This window comes from Falco naumanni, chromosome 10 (genome assembly GCF_017639655.2).
Source record: "Falco naumanni isolate bFalNau1 chromosome 10, bFalNau1.pat, whole genome shotgun sequence".
Taxonomy (NCBI): Eukaryota; Metazoa; Chordata; class Aves; order Falconiformes; family Falconidae; genus Falco; species Falco naumanni.
The window spans coordinates 19,965,541-19,979,883 of record NC_054063.1 but is presented as its reverse complement, the minus strand read 5'-3'; the positions used below and the strand labels follow the sequence as shown (position 1 = coordinate 19,979,883).

Genomic DNA, 14,343 nt, shown 5'->3' with positions numbered 1-14,343 from the left:
CTGTTTAGAATGTGTACCATGTTATCCGGCAGCACGTGAGCAAAGCATTAGTTCCCCCATCATTTAACACTGCCCAGCACACTCCGTGAGGCCAAGTGTCCAAATCCCACACGCACTGCCCAGTATGACAAAAGCACTTCAGCAGCAAGGCTGCCACCAGCTACACCCACCCAGCCTCCTTTCCTCCTGGGCAGGACAGACAGCTCGTGGCCGCTGCTGCAAAGTGTCCCAGGAGATGAGCTTTTGCAATGCTGCATTAGAAAAAAAAAAGCAGTATTTTGAAGGTGCTATTGTGATGCCTGGGAATGACAATGAGACAGGTAAGAGGGAGGAAGGCAGAGTCCATCGGGGAGGTCCTGCAGAAGCTCAGCAAGAGTAAAAGCCCTACAAGAGATGCCTTTGCTCCAGCTTATCCAAAAATCTGATTTTGTGCGCAGGCTCCACGTGGGAAGACCCTACAGACCACATGCAGAAAACCCAATGAGCAATGCTCCTGCGGGCAGGAGGTGGGAGCACTCCCCACCCACACATTCCTCTGAGCTCCTAGGGACGTTCTACATTCCTTTTCCCTTTCTGTGCTGGAAATCCTTCCAATTCATTTGTTCAGCTAAGAATCAAAACTGAGGCTGAAGAGCACTTTGCTGTCTTTACTACTACCCTTTGACATATAACCAGTCTTCTTAGCCCCTCTCTCTATCAAAGCTAAGGGAATTCCTTCTTCTCCAACCCTTTCCTCATCCCAATTCAATTAAAAATGCTGGTTTAGTGAGGGAAGTAGCAATAGCCTTTTTTCCCAGGGTAATTTAGGAAACTTGGCTCTGCAGCAGGCAGGATTGGTTAGATATGGGGCAACCCAGTCAGAGCCATTTGAAAGAATTTCAGGTGTGGTTAGATCAGCAAAGATGATCTCTGGGAATAAGGATGCTCTACACAAGTCTGGAAGCATTACCTGCAGGCTTTGTTTCTGCTCACAGCCCCGAGGAAGGAGACTGGAAGGAAAGACTCACGAAAGGATCCCTGTTTGGGGACACGCTTAAACAGAGAAACTGAAAATGCCACACCTTGCTTCTGCAGGTTGGGGTTTTGGTGTACTTGTTAAATCAAAACTGAGTCATCTTTGGCAAGCCCATCCCAGCTACTCAGCCCAAATCACACTCTCATTTGAAGTCTTGTGTAATTAAGCAGGTGTGCAAAAAACTGGCTTAATTCCTCCTGGCCAGACTCCTGGCACTCACTCTACCCTAAAACACAACTGGATACAGTCATACTTCATTTATGGGACAGAAAACTATAAGGTACCACATATTGGTTTAGAAATTCACCCGCGTCCTGCAAGTCAGGCAGATACAATTCCCCAGCTGCTCCCCAGACCTGCTTTCACCCTCTCCCTCCCCTTTTATTTAAAACAAAAGTAAAGAAAGGGAAAAGGCATCAAGTATTTTGGGTTGAAAACAGCAGTAAATTCTCCATTCCCAGTTGAAAAACAGCTTGTTCTGTCACTCAACACAAGCCCATGCAAAGCAGTGGAAGGCGTGAAGTCATAATGATTCACACGTTTTTCCTTTTAAAAGGCAGACTCTATTATACTGGCACAACATCCTCCAGTCAGTCTTTAATTCTCATCCTAAATCTACACAGGGGAAGGATAATGCATCCGTGTTTCTGCACAAAACAAGCAAGTTTCTGGAGTTTAAGCAGCAGATTAAGGGATTTACGATAAAAAAGTAGCACATAATATAGGTTCTCCAACATCCTGCAGAACTGCAGCAGCAGCAGCTTTTACATGGAGCTCTGCACTCCTTGGTGATGGAAAGGCAGCTTGATTCAGTATAAACTCACTCCTCCTTACTCCTAAGGCAGCAGTCACAACTTCTCACTTAATGCACAGGATTTTCTCAGATTAAAGGGAGAAACAAGAAAACGTGACAGAGGTGGCCATGTAAAGAATGCAGCAGCTTCTGTGACAGCCCAGTTTCTACGTGTGCCAATAAACTACAAAAAAAGCCCACCTATAGGACACCACCACTCAAAACATCTAGCAACAGCTGCATCACACCCCACGAGACAGCCCCATTGTACCCAAAACAGAAGCTCAGCTCCTTCAGTTTGAGGCCACCCAGGAAGGCAGGGAGATACCTCGGCTGATCCCCTCCTCCTGTGGCCGTACAGGCACAGCCGGGGCTGCCTGGCCCCACACCATTCCCATCCGGCTGGCTCACCTGGTGCATACTGGGATTGCGGCCTCCCTGAGTGTGCTCTGGTCTGTAATACCACAGGAGGCTCATCATCAGCTCCCCTGCAAGAAAATGTATTAAAATATGTCAAGCCTCAGTTTTCCCATAGTGTTCTCCCCACTCATCGCCAGCTTCCTCCTGCTTCATCCCTTTCATTCCCACAGCACTCACGTAGAGGCAGCTGTGCTGTGATAAATACTTCATGCTGAACTAGGTGTCCTTTTGTTACAGCAAGGAACCGTATGAAGTCAGTCACGTTGCGATTCCATTACACCTTCACCCCCTCCTACTTGTGTTACACTGTCACAAAGAGGTCAGGCACACACACAAAAAAAGATACAAAAATCAAATGTTTCCATCTGAAAAAAAGTATCCATTCAGACCCCAAGCTGAGGAAGATGCTCATCCAAAGCTCCACACTCACTGCATTAACTCCCAGGTTCCTGCCAGTATTGCTGACACAGGATGACATGACCAAGATGGGCCTTACCACACAGTGATCACTTTTTTTACAATTTTTTCATTTGGGGGGGGTTCTTCTGTTTTTTCTTTTTTGTTGTTGTTTGGGGGTTTTTTTTGATTGTGGTTTTTTTTTTTAACTGAAGCAATACCTGTAGCTCACAACATTTGGCACAGCTTCCTTGGCTCAGGGATCGCTGCTCAGAGACAGGACTTAACATCAAAACCACACTACTCCAATCACCACCCCTACTCAGGTCCCATCAAGAGCTTCTGCAGATAAGCCATGCTCCACATCCCAACTCCCAGCCCAGATGCTGGATAGAGCATCTGAGTAAACAGCAGCTCCTGAGATGTCTGTTGCAATGAAATAATAAAGGAGATCGTTGCTAAGATGGGCACTTGGCAGACATTATGTGCTTTCACGACCAGGAAGATTTTGATTACCAGTCCCAGGCTAGTGATTAAAGAGCATTTTGGTTCCTGGAACAATCTGAACGGAAGCCATGGAGCTAATCTCTTCCTCTTCATCACCCGGTCTGGCAGCAGTGGAGTACCCTAACAAGCCTGCAGCTCTCCCGAGATCCATCACTTCCCCGGTTCCAGCTCACCCTCATCTGTCAAGTGCAGAGGCAATACACTTCTAGCACAGTACCTGTTTTGGGGTCTTCCCACAGTGCCGATATCTTCGCGACATATGGCATAGATTTCTTCCGGGGTCCTGATTTCAAGAGGACGGTATCTCGCACCCGGATAATCTCCCCATCTCTCTCCACAGCCTGATAGCTCTTGCGAACAGCCGGCTCTGGCTCATTCTATACCATTGAAACACACAAAAAATAAAGCAACCTCAGCGTACATGCAAAGAGTTAGTTTACTGTTTGCTACCCCAATCCAAGACTGCTTTGGTCCTGCTAAAACTTAACTAAAAACTTGCCTAAGCCTACTCAGAGCTAAGTGCTTCCACTCCAGCAGATCTCAGAGAGAAGTCACACAGTGTTAAGACCCCTCATGGCATCTCTATTCTCACCAGACTGTGTTACCACAACAAAGATCAGGTCAAACAAATTACTTGTTCTACGGGTAGGGCACTCATAGGTAAAGAAAGTTCACCAAGGAATAGCATCCAAGTGCTCACAGGTCACACAGCCATGGTTCTCAATACAGCAAACCAACTATTTCTCCTACATAATGCTGGCAAGTAAGGAGCAGCTCACCAGCGGGAGAGAAAGTCACACAGAGGCACATATCTCTGAAATTAATACCCTTATTTCAAATTAAAACACAGTTGCTCCTGCAATTCTACATGCAAAAAACAACCTTCAGAAAACTCACCATTTCACCTGCCTACCTGTCAGTGTACATTTTCTTCCTATCCAAAGGCACGGAAAACCAGGCCTATTTTGAATGCTACACATTTCTCTGATACAGACATTGCAGGAAAACCAATAAAACACGAAATATTTCACATGAACAGGGCAGCAAGTGGCAGGGAGGCCGTGGCATAAAGCACTCCTTCACGAGATTGCTAACACTTCCTTCGTACCCTCTAACCTACAAAACTGTCACTTTTTGGACTGCAAACTGAGGGGGTTATTTTATTTCTGCTCTGAAAACTCATTTCAGAATGCCTGAGCAGGATGGGTTTAACCTCCTGCCAGACCACCCAGGCAAAGCCAGAAGCATTATGTGCCAGGCCTTAAGGAGATTAATGGTGCACTGCTCCTTTCAAGGTGTCAGAGTTTGAGTGATGGGTGCAAGAGGCCTGTCCCTGGCTTTCACGGGCTTCACCCCTGCACAGCCCTCGGTACCTGTACGCAGCCTGAAGAGTTGAAGCTACAAAACCTGTCCTGGGTGATGCTCTCAGCAGCTTCAGGCTATGCCACTGCACAGGTCTGCCTGGACCACAGTTCCCCTTGCTGCTGACATTTACCGCATGCAGTTCCATGCTTTGTCTCACTTTCCCAGACAGCATGTGGGTCCAGATTTCAAGTCCACAGCTCTTATGTTTTAGTAACACAAAAGATATTGCCTTCTTCCTCAAATGAAATGAACTTTACTGTAGTTAATTAAGTTTTCTGGCAGGAACTTCCCATCTTGCAGAAGCCAGTCTCTGCCCTTGAACACAACAAATGGGAAAATACAGACAAAAAAAAAATCCTTGAAGGAGCAACCGGCCACGCCACCATATAAGCTACAAAAAGGGGGCTATTGGATGCTAGAAAAATTCCATCTGAGAGCCCACATACTGCCCAGCCCCCTGTGCTCCGAGATCCCTGCTAGGCTACAGGCACCATCAGTGAGAGCAGCTACCTTTAGACAACCGCTCCTTATAACGAGGCTGAAATATCCCTTATTTTCTCAGGCAGGTTTGCCCTAACCCAGGAGGAAGAAGCTGGAGGCCAAGCTCTCTGTAGGACAGACTCACACGTGCAACAGGTGCCACCCTTGCAAACGCCGAAGCCAGAAGTATTCATCAGCATGGTGTTTCCACTGATGCTAGCACCGGAATAGCTGGTTTTCCTTCCTTTCCAAACCACCCTTCGTGCCGTGCTAGGTAATACCAGGGCGCACAAGGAAAACAAAGACAACAGCAGCCTGGCCTCCAAGCCCAGCCACAAGGCACTGTTCGCTGCTCTGACCTGCAACCTGTCCAAGAGGTTCCAAACAGCATCTAGTGACCACCTCCAGCCTGAAGCAAGACCCAAAGCGCTCTCAGGCCTTCAGGACCTTAGTCCCCTGAAGATGCACCAACAGGTACAGCCGTACACATGCAAACCCCAGCATTCCACAGACACCTACCACAACGTAGACTGCCTTCTCGCAGGCGGTGCCAACGGGTATCCAGCCATTGGTAGCTCTGCGCCTGCTGATGCGCTGCTGCTTTGGATGGGAGTGACCTCCTACCGCTTTGCTGTCAGAGGCGTGGAGGCAGCCTGTAGTATTTCGGAGACCGGATTTCGAGCCGCTGGGAGGCTTTGAGCTCTGAGGACATTCTCGGGCCATGGTCTGAGGATCAGAGTTGGGGGTCTGCAGATGAGGAACGGGTTCTGCAGCTGGTGGCACGCTGGGTACAGGACATCCTGAGAGCGGGTGGGCAGGTGACGCAGGGTGCCCTGCCACTGGGATTGTGAGGTTCAGCTGGTCCAGAGACTTGCAGCCTTCTGACAGAAGGGAAGAAGAGAGACATGTATCATTTGAAGTGTAAGACATACACACACAATCAGGACCACCCTAAACTACCATCGCTTCCCCCTAGAAATTCCCTTTATCACATTATAGTGGTAAAGACTCTTCATGTTGTAATGTCATTTTGCACCGTCACTGGATTCTAAAAGCAAAAGATATTTCTAAGCCTGTGATGCTCCAATATGTTGCTGCCGATGACACTGCACTACAACAAACCTGCCTGAAAACCCCCAAAGTAATGCCAGCCAGTAATACACATAAGGTTGGCCAGTGTCCAAAGCAGTTCCAGCCTGTCAATATGTATAAAAGAAATAAAAGGCTTATCAAAATGATGGGAAGGATTAAACCACACTAGCAGAAGCCGCCAGCTTATTTCAAAAAGCCAAATTCTAACTAATCAGGGAAAATTGAGAAGATTCTCCAAATTCACTCCAGAAACATGAAACAACACAGAACAAGACTACATGAGATGATGCACACTGCTGCCCTCAGCAAAACCGTGTCCCTAGAGCAAACGCATTAACCACAACAGGTTAGTAAGCCAGCTGACGCTGCCTCTCAAAAGCATCCCAGAACACCTCACACTGCTCTAGCAGTCACAGAACAAGCCCTCAACCCAGGCCAGCGTGTCCATCAGAAGAGCAAGTCGGATCTGAATTACCTGCTGTCAGCAGGAAGGGAGCTCCCAGGCCAATATACAACACACCCCTATTTCCTTCATCTGAAAGCGTGCTTTTTGGGGTGAGCAAAAGGGCAGCTTTGGGATTGTAGCTTCAAGAGATGCCTTTGGTCTGGAGCATGTCCTAGCAGATCTGTGGGACTGCACTTCTGCAGAGCTGCTAAAAAAATGTCTACAAGTGAAAAAACATCTCGAGTCACCAAGCTTCAGCTGAGTAATAGCCGAGATCCCCCTCGCAATAACAGGAAATTATTGCCTCCTGTCTCCCACTTGACCCTCCCTAGGAGGGTTGCAGCAAAGCCGCCGCTGAGCTGCCAGCACGAGGGCTGCCACGGACAGTTGCAGATTTTGCTGACCCCAAGCAGCAAATGCTGCAGCAGCTCCCTCAGCGAGCCAAGACGCCAGGATGCGAGTTCAGGTATCCTGCCTGGCCTTGGCAGGCACAGGGACCCACAGAGCAGTGAATCACCTCTTGAGCATTTTGCTTACAAACGCAGTTTTCAAGCTTGAACTAAACGCAGGACAAAGCTTCACAAAAATATCTACTGAACTTCAGGAAAAGCAGTGCAGAGCTGGCCTTGCTGGCACCCCAGGACTCCTTCCTTGCTTGCAGACACTCCCAAGCCCTGCTAAAGCATCTCTCACAGCCTGTCCCATCCCATCGCCACCACGCTGCTTCCAAACTGTGTGCTGAAAAACATCCGTGGAATGGGGAAAGGAATGCCTTGCTCCTGCATATGGCAAACTGTAGCCACCCAATATTAACAGCCTGATCCCTTGATTTGTACCAAACAGACATCGATATTTCCATATGAACATCCTGAATGCACCAAATACGACAGATATAACACAAGGCATGTGACACATCAGGCTGGATCCCCTCATACCAGTACTCTTGGATGGGAGCCTGTTGCTTGCAGCCAAAGTACTCCTTTAATTCACTAAAATAACCCACTCCAGGGAAGGGTGAGATTTCAGAGGCGCACACAGATACAAAAATCAACTCCTGCGCATAAGTCCCTGTTAATATTGTAGGAGACTGCCTCATACACTTCAATCCACAAAACAAAGTCTAAATTATACCGGTGTTGTAGGCTTTTAAATCAACGTTGCTCCCAGGAAGGCAATCACACCAAGGAAGATCTCAGCAGCAGGGTGACACACCGTGAGTAAACACATGCCCCTGGAACGACTGCTGCCCCCGCCAGCACTGTGAGGGAACACCAGCTTCGCAGGGAGGGCTGAACTCTGAAAAATGCTGTCTGTACTGCCTGCACCCTTCTGGTTGCACGAAGAAGTCAGAGGCACCAGCATGCAAAATTTCAGGACCAAAGCAAACTGACATGACTTCAGGGCACTACGCAGAAAACTGTTAGACAAGAACACGTCGCTGAGCTAGCTGTCTTGCAAGCATCCAACTTTAAAGAGCACTGAAGCCACTAGCGAACGCTGTCTGGCTGCTACCGTAAGAAGCAGCACCACGACAGCGGGGATATTTAGGGAAAACTGAAATTATTCTTCAACCAAAACCTCCCGAGTTTCAGCAGCTTCCTACAACGGCAGATGACAAAGCCTCGTTCAAAACATGCGCTGAACCAAAACTTCACCCACCTACCTGAAAATGTGTTTTCAGAGGGTAAGTCATGCCTCCTTTTGCCTCAAACACACAGTTAACTGAAAGGCTGATGTTTACACTCCCAACAGCTGAAGCAGCAGCCTCGTTTATAGACTGTTTGCAGGCGGCAGCACTGCCTAGCTTGATGGCTTTAATACAGAGTACTGGTGTCTGATAACCCCCACGCAACAATCCAGTTTTAAATATTTCAAAAGATATTTTTCAATAGCAAAGGCAAAGCTCTGAGATAAAGCACATCAGAGGACAAAGTCTGAAAAAACAGACAGAGGACGTAAGACAGCCAGTCAAATAACTACCTTGCCTCTTACACCGTCGTCACCTGTTCTCATTTCAATGCCTCATTTTCAGACATTATTTAAGAGCCAAGATGGGATGGCTACTCACCAAACTAACAGTGTACCCAGCACTTATATCACCGCAGTGAAATTCAAGCATCTGTCCAAACACTAGACTCAAACTGAACTGCTACACAGCCTTGCCAGATCCAATCTATAAAAATCTTAAAAGACTGCATCCCCCATACAGCTTGCACCAGGGAGAGTCTAATGACCGAGGCAATGCCTGCTTCATCACACTGCTCCGCAAGGATGCTTCTGTCCCGAGAACGAGCTTTTGGGAACGGAGGAGTAACTCAGCCCGATGTGCTTTAGACCCTCCGCTCAGAATGGCACAGCAGGATGGCGAGAAGCCTTGCAGAGCATGTAGGAACTAAAAACCACTCATTTTACACAGATCAAAGCTAAGTGGTTAGCTCCAGCATGACAAGTCATGAGTCACCTTCTCACTGCCCAAATCCTTTCACCGATTCTATGCTTTCCACACCAATAAAGACCTTTCAGTGGGAAAAACCCTCAGGGCTAAAAATGGGGGAAGGGGAGCTGAAACGCAGATTCTTTCTGAGCTGCAGTTTCACTGCCAAAGCTGAGAAGCACCACCGCAGAGGGAGCTTGCCTCCTGGCAACGAGATACCTTCCTTAGCCGCCGTGCTGAACCAGCCCTCTTCTCCTAGGAACGCCAAACGAGATTTGCTCGCACTTTGCACCTTACCTGCTGCAAAAGGCATTTTGTAGGGGTAGCTGTTCCGTCCTGCATGCACACTGCTAATCCTGCCCTCTGGCACGTGCACAACTCCACAGACGCTGTAACTGTTAATCGCCGTTCCTTCTCCACAACAGTACGGAGAGTTACACCAGTGGAGTGGCTGGAAATGAGCACCTGATGGCAAAGAACTGGGCGATACCAAGAGCCCCTCGCAGGTAGCAGATTGCGAAAGCTCGTCCTTGGGGTAAATGGAGCAGTGAGAGTAGCCACTGTATCCACTTTGGCCATAATAAACGTAAAACCCGTTCAATGGAGTCAGATCCGAGGATTCATAGAGACATCCACAATCCGTGTGATTTCCGGGCACAGGCAAGGGAGGGAACTGCTGCACTGGAAAAGAAGGCTGATGAAATTCCTGTTTAGGAGTCGGGGATTTTTCTCCAGGTCTTCCATACTCCGGCTTCATGGAAGCTTGCCCACCCATAAGCAAAGGCAGTCTGTGGTAGAAACCCTCTGTGCTAGCGTAAGAGCTAGACAGCGACTCGTAAGGGGCGGGTTCTGTCGTCCCGCAGAGCCTAGAGGAGTCCCGCTGCTCTCCTTTCCCCAAAGCACCCACTCCTCGCCAGCCATGCTGAACGTCCATTTTTAAGCTAGCCATTTCCTTCTTGGATTTGACGCAGTTCTTCCTACCGGCTTTGGCCCATTTGAGAGTAGATTTTGAACAGTGGTTCTCCGACTTGCCCTCTCCGTCCGATTTACTCCTCTGCTTCAGGGGCTGGTCTTTTTCATGGGTCAGCTTCAGAAAGGCCACGGCATTCAGGCTGGCCAGTCTCTTTGGGGTGGGATGATAGGAGATGGCACCATCCTCCCTCTTTGCCCCATCATCAAAGACCTCATCCAGTGAATGGTCACAGCTATTGCATTTCTGACTTGGCTCATGCCGGGTTTTTCCTTTACCTGTTTTCACAGCTGTTTTTTCCAGTGCAGGCCAGTTGTCACCAGCTTTGCAATGAAAGCTCTTAACAGTACATTCTCCACCGGCTTTAACAGAGTCCCTCCGAAAACGCCTGCCAGATAATAAGCCATCATCCCGTTCAAAAAGCAGATTGTTCACTGCCTCTGCATTCAGCGAGGCCAGCCTGCGCTTCCTGGGCTCTGAAGGAGCCGTATCAAGGTCTTGCTCCGTCCCTGGATAAGTTATTGTGCACTTTTCCCCAGATGAATCACTCTTCCCTGCTCCCACAGGCTGAACTTGTTCAGAGAACAAAGCAGGTCCCAAACCCTCCATCCAACTGGGAAGGTCCTTTTTTTTGCAGCTCTGGGTCTGTTTCGATAGGGATCCAGCCACATCCTCCAGCCTGGTGAGGAGCACTTTACAGGTCTTTTTGTTCACTGAGGGAAGCAGACGCCTCCGCAGCGGGTACGTCTTTCGCACTTCATGCAAATTCTTGTTTTTGCTCGTCCCCACAAACCCACTTGTACAGTTCGGGGCCTCGGTGGCACCTCCGTCTCTCTGCTCGCCACACTCTGTGTCGGTCCTGTCCATCCTCCTGCTGCTTGTTGGTGATGAAGCTTGACCAGCAGAACCAGCTGGATGTTTCAGAAGGAAAAGTTGTTTCTTCCGGGCATGCGTCATAGGATCAATGTCCAATCCTGAGAATGAACAGAAGAAAACATCTATTAATATCGCTGAGAGGGACCCATCTCCTCACAAAGCACCAACTGCCAATTGGGAAATATTTGGGGAAGCTTGTTTCTCTACACAGTAGAGTCTTTTTTTGGATGATGGCCAGTTAAGCCAATTAAGAGACAGGATGCAATTAGATGTGGTTTAATATTAAGCCATAGAACACGATAGTAATTAAAAGTAAGGCGGTGACGGCAAATGCCACAGCAGCTGGGAAAACCAGGGTACAGCCAGAAAGCTGTTTCACCCAGCTCCCAGTCCAAGTAGCATTGGTGTAACAGGGAACATGTTTCCAACACGTTACAAATTCTCATCAAATCTACTAAAGCTGATCTGAATGCTGGTCCAGGGCGTACAACAGAAATAAATCAAAGGTATTTGACTGCTTGCATGTTGATACAGGCAGGCTGTTTCATTGTCGTTTTCTGAAACAATAAGAAGAAGAAAAACAAAGTCCACCTACTCACGTGAAAAGTAAACTTGGTCTATTAAGCAGAGATCTGCCAACATTAATAAATTGAATATATGCAAATCCCTGTGCAGGTTAGAACCTGGCTACCCGCTGCTCTCATCGTTCCCTCCAGTTGCATTTTATAAAAACTGCGGACACTAAACCACCAAATCATCACACTCACCAGAGAGGCCCTAAAAATACATTTATGGGAGGATAAAGAATGACTCAGCTGTATGTCATTCCTGACTTTTCATCTAGATGCTATGTCAAGTCACTGTTCAAAACCAACACAAATTACTAAAATACAGAAAGCAAGAGATTAGAATCTGTACCTGGAACAGGAACTGCCTCGCTGAAGGCACAGCTGAGCAAACCAACACCCAGTGCCCTAATGAAGCCGCTGGCAGACCAGGCAGCTTCAGCACATTCAGACCTTCCCAGCCAGGTGGAACATCTCAGGAGTGGTCCTGCTCCGATTTACCCTAAGAGGGAACTTTTCCTGCAGGGGCACAAGGAAAGCCAGCCTCGTGAGGAGGATGGCTCCCTCCAAGCAATACATCACCAGAGCTCTCTGGAAAGGTGGGGAGGAAGCATCAAGGGCAGAAGGAATGGAGACAACTGCTGCCTGCCTTCACCCAAAGCATCAGCAGCAGTTGTATGCTCACCAGTCATGCAATGAGTACACCCCAGGCTTTCTGACCCCACCACAAGCAGGACCTTAGTAATAAATGACCTCTAAGTATGTAGTAAACAAGCAATAGGAGAGGAACAGCCCCAGCTGGAGAGCCCTTTCAGCCACGCATTGGCTTCCTAAGTTAGCCAGCAAACGGAACAGGAAAATGAAAAATCAGGTTCAATTTTCAGCAGAAGCATTACCATGCCTTTGCACTCTTGCATTTCAACTTCAGCAAGCGACCTGCAGCAGGCTTTTGTCAGGTATTTGAGCAGTTAAGCAATTCTGCAGTCTGAAGAAGCACACATTCACATAAGAAGCTGCAGTTCTAATGCCAAGAAAGGATACAGGTGGGTGATACTGACCTATAAACATTTTAAAGAAGCCAGCCTAATGGAGTGATACTGGAATAGATTTAACTAAGTCTGTATCTGAGCATTGTAAACAGCAGAAAAGGACAACTGCTTGTACTCAATGGTATTTACAAAGTAGTCAGGTTCCCTTTATTGGCACCAAAGACTTGGTCTTCATATTAGCATCAACCTAGGAGTGGTCTGATCTTCCCTGCAATCAGGTATTTAGCTGGAACACCCCTCAATTGACACAATCGACACTGGCCTGCCACTTTTGAGGCATTTAATTAAAGCTACCACTGCTTTTGCAGCGATTAGAACAAAGCTACTGAATTACAAGAACTGTTCATTTGATATGGTTTAATCAAGCTGATAATTAGATTATCTATTTGAAATAAGCCAAATGTGTTTTAATTGACTTGCTTATATATGCAGTAACTAAAAACCTCAGGAATTGGAAACCACTGTGGTTTTCACATTGCTTTGTTAGAAGTCATACTCTTCCCAACTTGTTTTGGGGTAACTGACCCCTTACTCTGTGTGTATCTCCCACAGCTAGTGCCCAAACAGAAGCGCTCTGCAGGAAGCAAATATTCATGTATATCCATGTTTTTCTGGTTAAAAAAAAAACCCACCAGGTTCTGGAAATCAGGAGGATGCTTATCAAGTCAGGCAGACAATTTCCTCCAAAACTGAAATTCTTCTTGCACAAGAGGCCAAGCTGACCACACAGCCTCCACAGTTTGCAAAAGGACTATAATTTAAAAAATAGACCAGGCAGAGGAGGGTTTGGCAGTGGTAGACCAGGCATCCTACATAATCATGCCCTGGGGAGGATAACTTTTCCCAAGCGATACGGAGCAGAGGTTTCCTTGCAACTCTCATCCTACTTTCTGTTGTCCCTACCGAAAGACTGAGCTTCTGGCAGGGGTGCTCTGCAGAAAGGTGAAAAACCCAAAATAAACCACCATGGCTTGCCTTAAGAACCAGCACCAGCCACCACCTCCTCCTCAAGCTTTCTCAAGGAGCCTGACCTGGCCACTCACCACACACCCTTCACTGGCCAGGGCTTCACAGCCTGCTGGCATTGAACCAGTTCTACCAAAACCTCAGTACTATAGACATGACTTTGTTCATTCCACATCTGCTCTAAAGTTAGAGTCTGGTAGAGGCTGAAGGAAGGAGATTTTTCAAACAGTGAGGTAGAGTCATTAAACAACACAGCGACCGTCTTCCCTGTCTGACCCCATAAGGAATGCCAAAACAAACAACAGCTTAAAGAAAATACCTTTTCTGGAACCTAAGCGTAAGAACACTTTAAGTAGCAATACCCAAACTGAAAACTGAGGGTTCCTCTCCCCGCTTTCTTCCACTTACATTGCCTGGAACTGATGCAACACGCATCTCCCAGTGGGGAGCAGGTAGCAACACCTTGCCATGCTGCATTCACAGCTAATGCTCTAACCCAGCTTTCACCACTGCCAGGCTGCAACTGGGAACATCAAGGGAAATACTGAGGTTGAACACGTAAAAAAGACAATCGAGGTATTGAGTTGGAAAAGCGTTAAAGTGGGAAGAGCACCAAGATTCAATGCAATCCATTTTATACACCTCAGTCACACAAGCCCTTTGACACAAAGTTCTTCAGCACAATAGTAATCAAGCAATCACAGGCAGGTTTTTTTTATTTATTATTTTTTAATAAAAGGAGGTTCTGTCTGTCTGCCTGGATCTCCTCCTTGGCATCTGTTCTCTAGTTCTCTCTCCCACATTCAGAGGTCAGCTGCTCCAATACTACAAAACATTTACCTACAGATGAAGTAAGTATCCAGAAATTTGTGAAAAGACAAAATAAGCCAACCCCACTTATTCTGACATTACAGCCAAGCAAATCCCTTAAGTGCCAGCAAGGAAAACAGCAGTACCATCCAGCAATGT

At 47.4% G+C, this 14,343-nt stretch overlaps 1 protein-coding gene across 1 annotated transcript in view; it reads right to left on the bottom strand.

The window, feature by feature from the left end:
- Positions 1 to 14,343, bottom strand: part of BAHD1 (bromo adjacent homology domain containing 1) — a 40,487-nt gene that overhangs the window by 4,954 nt on the left and 21,190 nt on the right. Inside the window, exons 2-5 of the mRNA XM_040608975.1 lie at positions 9,245 to 10,891; positions 5,496 to 5,857; positions 3,349 to 3,508; positions 2,220 to 2,296 (exon numbers count right to left, since the gene is read on the bottom strand). Coding sequence (XP_040464909.1) covers positions 2,220 to 2,296; positions 3,349 to 3,508; positions 5,496 to 5,857; positions 9,245 to 10,874 — 2,229 coding nt within the window. The 5' untranslated portion in view covers positions 10,875 to 10,891. The remainder of the gene's footprint in view (positions 1 to 2,219; positions 2,297 to 3,348; positions 3,509 to 5,495; positions 5,858 to 9,244; positions 10,892 to 14,343) is intronic.